At 39.2% G+C, this 7949-nt stretch overlaps 1 protein-coding gene across 14 annotated transcripts in view; it reads right to left on the reverse strand.

Moving 5' to 3' along the window:
• Positions 1–7949, reverse strand: part of SKP1 (S-phase kinase-associated protein 1) — a 55245-nt gene that overhangs the window by 39972 nt on the left and 7324 nt on the right. For 5 of the 14 annotated variants that reach the window (XM_014539127.1, XM_005865565.2, XM_014539128.1 and 2 more), the window contains one exon: positions 4883–4979. In XM_014539127.1, the coding sequence (XP_014394613.1) occupies positions 4883–4979 (97 nt within the window). Of the gene's footprint in view, positions 1–4882; positions 4980–5326; positions 5346–5481; positions 5497–5773; positions 5789–5869; positions 5885–6793; positions 6809–7440; positions 7456–7709; positions 7725–7808; positions 7824–7949 lie in introns of those variants that run through there. The other 9 variants (XM_014539138.1, XM_014539135.1, XM_014539129.1 and 6 more) reach the window with 9 other exon arrangements.

A 7949-nucleotide genomic window follows, 5' to 3' on the forward strand; every position in this document is an offset into this window, starting at 1 on the left:
ATCAATAAAATATATATTTTTTTAAAAATCAATAAAATAAATTAAAAAAAAAAAAAAAGAGTCAGCAATGAATACCGAATGGGAGGAATTGTTGCAATTTTAGAGATCAGGATGTCTCACGGAGATGACCACATGACGTTTCAGTATAATTTTAGAGGAGGGAACACCTAAGCAGAGGAAATGGCAAATGGGAAGGCCTTCTGACGGGAGTGTCTGGGATGCTCTAAAAACACTAAAGAACCAAGTGTTGCTAGAGCAGGATGGGCAAGGGTGAAAGGAACAGAAGAGATTAATAACAGGGGGCCTGACAATAATAGGGCCTTCTGCATTTTTGGCTACTGTATTGGTTAAAGATGATAGAGAGCAGAGGGAAACCAATTATGGGGCTAGCAATAATCCAGGCACAAGATGATAGCTTAAAGATTTACAGCCATGAAAAAATTAAGAAATGGTCTAATTCTGTATGCATTTTGAAGGTAGGGGCAATAGGACTTGCCAACAGATGGGAAGTAGAATGTGAAAGGAGTCAGAGAAGACAAGGTTTAAGACATGATGAACTAGATGGAATTGCCATTAATTCATATGGAGAAGGCTGTCCAAGAACTGTGATTTTGGAGGGCAGAAAATCAAGAACTCTACTTTCATAAGTATGAGATAGAAATTAGATACAATAGATTTAAATTAGATACATAAGGGCAGACAAAGTGGTTAAATATGTAAGTCTAAAAATCAAGAGATCAGAACTGTAGGTAAGTTTGGGAATTGGTGTATAGATGGTTTATAACACTACTAGAGGCCTAGTGCACGAAATTCATGGGGGGGGGGGGGGGGAGTCCTTCAGCCCAGCCTGCACCCTCTCCAATCTGGAACCCCTCGGGGGATGTCCGACTGCCGGTTTAGGCCCGATCCCTCAGTCAGACATCCCTCGCGCAATCCAGGACCACTGGCTCCTAACCACTCACCTGCCTGCCTGCCTAATGCCCCTAACTGCTCCCCTGCCTGCCTGGTCGCCCCTAACGGCCCTCCCCTGCCAGCCTAGTTGCCCCCAATGTGCATATGGCTGGGGTCCCTCAGCCCGGCCTGTGCCCTCTCGCAGTCCGGGAGCCCTTAGGGGATGTCCTCGGGAGAGCGGGCCTAAGTCAGCAGTCAGACATCCTTAGCTCTGCTACAGAGGCGGGAGAGGCTCCCTGCTGCGCTTGCCAACCGTAAGCCCAGCTCAGGGCTTCTGGCTAAGTGGCACCCCCCTGTGGGAGCACACTGACCACCAGGGGGCAGCTGCTGCATTGAGCGTCTGCCCCTGGTGATCAGTGTGCGTCATAGCGACTGCTGCATTGAGCGTCTGCCCCCTGGAGATCAGTGTGCATCATAGTGACTGGTTGTTCCACCGTTTCGTCAATTTGCATATTAGCCTTTTATTATATAGGAAGAGACTAGATGAGAAGACCAAGGGAATAATAAATCAGTATAAATATAATGAAGAGGCCCAATGATTAAGTACACCTTGGGGAACTTCAGGCTTTAAAAACAAGGAGACAGAAGGCTGTGACAGAGGTACAGTACTAGTAAGTAAAGTATCCAGGAAACCAAATGTAGAAAAGAATGACCAACTGTCACATGCTGTCAATAGGTTTAGATGAGAAATGAAACACTTGACAACACGTAGTTTCAAAAAGTATCTTATTTTCCTGTATATGTTAGGGTTACTCATCTCCCCTCTCCTCCTTCCCACCAATGTCTTTTCCTGATCCCATCTCTGCTCAGAGTAAAACTAAAATATGATACTATCCTGTCCTAGCCTGTATGGCTCGGTTGGTTGAGCACTGTCCCATACATCAAGAGGTTGCTGGTTGACTCTGGGCCAAAGCACATGCCTGGGTTGTGGGCTGATCCCCAGTAGAGGGCATGCAGGAGGCAACCAATCCATGTTTCTCTCTCATTGATATTTCTCTCTCCCTTCCTCTCTAAAATCAATAAAAACATATTTTTAAATAAAAATAATAATATCCCAATTTGGATCAAGCCACTTACCCTTTTCCTGAACTAGTAGAAAATATTTTTTAATCAGAAGGAAGAGAAAAAAGTTTTACTATGTGAAATACTTGTGTTTGAGGAATTAAGATTTAGAGAAAACATAATACAAAAGACCATCTTGCTTAAATCCAAATGTTATTTGGAAGAAGGCTTAAGTCACATTAAAAATAAGGGCCTTAGCCCTGGCTGGTTTGGCTCAGTGGCTAGAGCGTCATCTTGCTGACTGTGCTGACTGAATGGTCCCAGATTCGATTCCAGTCGAGGGCACATGCCCAGGTTGCAGGCTTGATCCCCAGTAAGGGATGTGCAAGAGGGCCATTCAATGACTCTCTCTCATTATTGATGTTTCTCTTTCTCCCTCTCCCTTCCTCTCTGAAATCAATAAAAATATACGAAAAAATAAAAAAAATAAGGGCCTTAGCCTTGGCTGGTGTGGCTCAGTTGGTTGGAGTGTTGTCCCAAGCACCAAAGGGTCATAGGTTCAATTCTCGAACAGGGCACATACGCAGGTTTCAGGTTCAATCTCAGGTCAGGTAGCTTAGGGGAGGCAAACAAACGACGTTTCTCTCACACATCGATGTCTCTCTCTCTCTCTCTCTCTCTCTCTCAAATCAATAAAAACCTATCCTCTGGTAAATACTAAATACAAATGGTTGCAAAGGATTACTTCTCTAACATTTAAACTAAGGATTTGCTGGGGTTTTTTTGCATTTAGACTGAATGCACAAGTAGCAACAGTCATTCCTTTAAGCTATTTAGTTTTAAGAACTTCTGAGAGACACCTGTATCCTGATACCACACCCTGTACCTGAACAAATCAGTCAATCCACATGTACAAAACCAAGATTTTCACTTCTGATTGTCCTGTGATTAGAAGTTTATATTTATGTTTTCTGAGTCACAAAAAAACCCATAATAGAGATATTGCAAATGCAAAACAGGAAAGCAATAAGTTGCTGAATTCAATAGACTCTAGTCCTCAAGAGGCTAAACTTCTAGATAAACCATTGGTATTTAAGACAAAGTCAAATGCCATGGAGGAAATGAATCATTTAACTGTTGCTATCATGCCACTTGATTCAGTGGGCAAAGTTGGTGTGGAAAACCTTCAAGGAGCCCTATGTTCTTACATTGGCAAATGCTTCTTTGAAACAGTACAAAACAGATTAGTGTGCCAGGCACCAACTAAGATGAAATAAAGAACACTTTCATTGCTAAATCAAGTATTCACGCAACAATTGTGATATCAGTTTCTACATCTTCTAGATAAAGCCTTACTCACCTGCCTTTAGGGACACTTGGATTTTTTTCATACTTGATGAATAGTGACTGTAGGATATACCAAGGGTTTAACAACTTAACAGAAATTATCTATGTAAGTTACTAGAATACAGGAATGTAAGTACCACATGATTGGTATCAATGACCAAAAAGAATTATATGTTCAGTTTTTATCAGCCAACAGAAGTCACACACTGAGAAAACAGAAGACACACCCTCTGCAATTCAGCTTCCGCCTCTACCACACCTATTATCTGCTGTTGTTAGAAATCCTCTAGCTTATTAATTGTAAAATCCTAAGTGATCAGTCAACAGTATATGAATCCAACGATCAGTCTGTTCACCTCAAAATGCCTCCCTCTTACCTTGGCTTTCACAAATACTACTTCACTGATTCTCCACTCCTGACTTCTACATTCCTGCCCCAATTTCATTTACTGCCATAGATACTTCCATTCCTCTCAAGCCCATTCTTCAGCTCTACCAACTACAGTATCACAATCTCATCCCACCCCAAAAACGCAACTAAAAACCTTGATTTTACTTTTCTTTAACACATCCTCTCTACTGCAGAACAATCTTCCAAAACATCCTTAATTCTACCAGATTTGAAATATCACCTAAGACTACACACTGCGGTCTCTCCACAAGCCTGAAGAATAGCATCAGCCAAGATGTTCCCACAGCACCTTTTGGCACACAATTTTATTAATGCACTAATTATATATACCATGTGGCAGTTTGACTTCTTTGGTGTCTGTCTCCCTTCCTGGTTTAAAAATCCTTCAAGAGCAAAAACTATTTCTCACTTACCTTCTTTTCACCAGAATATAGCTAGTGCTTGGCACATAACTCAAATATCTGTAAGCTACATATCTTCCCTATATAAAAGCATTTGATATTTGAAACATTAAGAAATGGTCTAATTTCTGAAGAACATTCTTACTACTAGTAAATTTCCCCCTCCCCACCAATTCTAGAGACTGATTTGTATGTCTCCATTTTATATTTATGTCCACCAGCCCACTGGTAACACTAAGAGATCCATGTTAACTAGTAAAAAATTTCAAAAATGTTTCAGAACCGGTTTTTCTGTCTTACTTCTTTGTTGTGCTGCACATATACTTTGCAGTAGTTTCAGAGGAATGACAAACTAGACAAAAGGGAAAACTTGGTTAAAAAAAAACCAAACACACATCTACTCAGTTTACAATCTACTCAGTTTACTCCTTCTGTTGAACCAGGTGCTCTATTTAGCTACCTTATAGAAAGGATCTCTTTTCCAAAGGCTTTAATTTTTGTCATTAGAAATTGTGAATCTAAATTTACTTGAAACTGAAAATTGGTCTTATCTATTTAAGGGGGGGGGGGGATCTCATTATTTCAGACAATGCAAAAGAGATGACCTGTATCAAAAAAATGCAGTTAATACTTTAAATTTAAAAAAGGTAAACTTAACCCCTTCATATTCTTGAGAACTTTGACAGATTACTTGTATAAATTCAATGTTCACAGATTATCTCAAACTATTTATTTTTTCCCCCTGACCCAGGCTTTTAAAATAACTTACCTTCTAACATGGTCTTGATAGTCACAGATTGTTTGGCAATTTCAACATCAACTTCAAATATCTCTCCATCAGAACTCTGCAACTTAATTGAAGGCATCTAAAAAAAAAGGCATTATATTTCATTTGAAATTTACGAGATATTATTTCCATACACTACTGATTTTTTAAAAGTAAAATCAAGGTTTTTCGTTGGTTTTTTGGGAGGTGGGATGACTCTGTTAGAAGCCCTCTATAACTATAAAATCCTAAAAACCTGTAGTATATAGCCCTGTAAAACACTGAGTGGTTACTCACGGGCTAACATACAAGTGTTTCTATAAAATTCTTTCAAAGTATAATTCCTAGAAACAGAAGCTCTTAAGGCCTTCCCTACTGAACTCATTGCTGGTTTAAATTTAAAGTTACATTCCATACTTTTGATGCAAAATATTTCTAAAACGGGACTTACTTTTTTTGTCTGCCTTTCTGCTTTCACTCAATACTGACTACTGCATTTGAAGTGAACTGTCACAGTTAACTACCTGCAAACCTGAGGGAGGGCAGTCCAAAATAAACAAAGCTACCAAATAAGATAGTAATTTTCCTCTAGTGAAACTTACCAATGAAAAATAAGTTCAAATCCAAAGTTGATCATGACATACTTATTTATGTTTGGATCAATGCAAGATCATATAACAGAATAAAGAGCTAAGGATAAACAGATGTCAATCTAATTCCCTATGCCAAATAAGAAACAAATTGCACAGCGTCCTTTTTATCTTTCATTACTGACTGTCCAGGTGTCCAAGTTTGAGATCTTCTGCCAAAATCCTCATAGTAATAACCTACTACTCGTTTCAAAAATGTATTTATTAACTAAGATTGAGTCATTAGGAAAAAGACACCTCTTACATGAAAGTCAATTGAGCAATTAACTTCAAAGGACTTGAATTCTGGCCAAAAAAAAAATTGTTTAAAATTAAAAATTCTAAGCCAGCAATTTCTTACCATCTTCGCATTCTTCGGGAGAAGAGGGTGGGGGAAGAGAGAAAGGGTAGCAATACCTGCCCATAAAGATTAATTCAAGACCTCTTCAAATTTCAAGTACAGATTTTATGATCCTTTTATTTTGTTTGTTTTATTTTGTTTTGTTAATCCTCACCAGGGGATATTTTTCCATTGATTTTTAGAGAGAATGGAGGGGGAGAGACAAAGAGAGGGAAACACTGATGTGAGACACACATCCATTGGTAGCCTCCCACACGGGATGAGCCTGCAACCAGAATCGCATTCGAGACCCTTTAGTCCAGCGGTTCTCAACCTGTGGGTCGCGACCTTTGGGGGTCGAACGACCCTTTCACAGGGGTCGCCTAAGACCATCGGAAAACACATATTGAGTACATAATTACATATTGTTTTTGTGATTAATCACTATGCTTTAATTATGTTCAATTTGTAACAATGAAAATACATCCTGCATATCAGATATTTACATTACGATTCATAACAGTAGCAAAATTACAGTTATAAAGTAGCAACGAAAATAATTTTATGGTTGGGGGTCACCCCAACATGAGGAACTGTATTAAAGGGTCGCGGCATTAGGAAGGTTGAGAACCACTGCTTTAGTCCATGGGCCGACACCTCTATCCACTCAGCCAAACTGGCTGGGGCTCAAGTATAAATTTTGAAGACTTCTGAGAGTCTTAATCCTGTGATGTCACTATTAACGTGAACGTGGATAATTTGGCATTTAAAACTTTCATTCATTTTAGGTTTAAAGACTTAAGTCCCATTAAACCAGTTAAAATGTTCATTCAGCTTTTCCCAGACAATTATCTCCATCCCCCAAACAGACAAGCTATTAGGGAAAGGAAGCAAAAAGGTAAAGGTATGTTTTAAAACCAGGCACTGAAATATCCTCTCACTGACCCATGATTGTAAAGAATTGAATTTCGCTTTTCAGTTTACAAATATGTCTGCTTCTCCATGTTGCTTAGTGCTTGCCATAATGCAGAGGGCCCAGGGCAGAGGACCTGCCCTGTGACAAGGCAAAAAAAAAAAAAAGACGACGAAGAAGATATCTCCAAAAGAAATATTTTAACCTAAGTCCAATGTTCTTTTTATGTTCTATAGTACTGGAATAAACATTACAGAATCACAAGTCTGGCAATGCAGTTGATAAAATTATTTTTAAGCAAGACTCATTGCACCTTTTTTTTCAAATAACTCTCAATAAATAACAAGATCTGCTTAGTCATAGTCAAATTAATATATTAGGTTACTCTTAAGGGAGTTGAAGTCTTATTAAATAGCAGGGAGTCAATCGACTAATCTGTAATTCGATGCACATTGTAATCCTAAACTTAATATTTAAAGAGAACTTTTTTTAGTGTTATACAACTGGAATTTGGTGCAACAATTTTTAATAATGGATGAAATTTTGATTTGACATGCTTTCAAGACCGTTACTTCATTTATTTAGGCTCTTGTAGCTGGAAATTAAATCACTCTCCATGGCTAGCATGATGTGAATTCTATCAACATCATGAAGGGAAGAAAACTGTTTTAAGTGACACCTCTTTTCAGGGGGCAGAGTGGAGAAGTGCATTGCTCCACGACACACATAATTCTATTGTGACGTTCTGACCAAAAAAAAAAAAAAAAAAAAAAAAAAAAAATTCATGACCCAAAAACCCAAACCCGAAGTCTCCATTAAAAAAATGATCTAAAGCAAAAACAAAACAAACAAAAAAAGTGAACCAAATCAGGTTCACTTTTTAAAAGCCAGACACCTTCAGTTTTAGAGTTAGGGTTCCTAAAAGTCACACCCTGTTGACTATGGTACCTGCTATTACAACCGTTGTGTCACCAACTTCTAGACTGTGGCAAAATAATAGGAATATTCAAGAGGAACGGGCAGCTATCTGCAAAGATCCGGCCCCACCTCAGCGGGCGGAGACCCGGTTACTAGCGACGCCAGAGACGGGAGGGAAAGGACCAGCGCTTTAAAGAAGCTCTCGGACTAGCACCGCCACGCTCCCTCTCCCACCACAACAACACGGACACACGCCCGCGCTCCCCACAG

Source organism: Myotis brandtii, unplaced genomic scaffold, assembly GCF_000412655.1.
Source record: "Myotis brandtii unplaced genomic scaffold, ASM41265v1 scaffold208, whole genome shotgun sequence".
In the NCBI taxonomy this organism is placed as follows: Eukaryota; Metazoa; Chordata; class Mammalia; order Chiroptera; family Vespertilionidae; genus Myotis; species Myotis brandtii.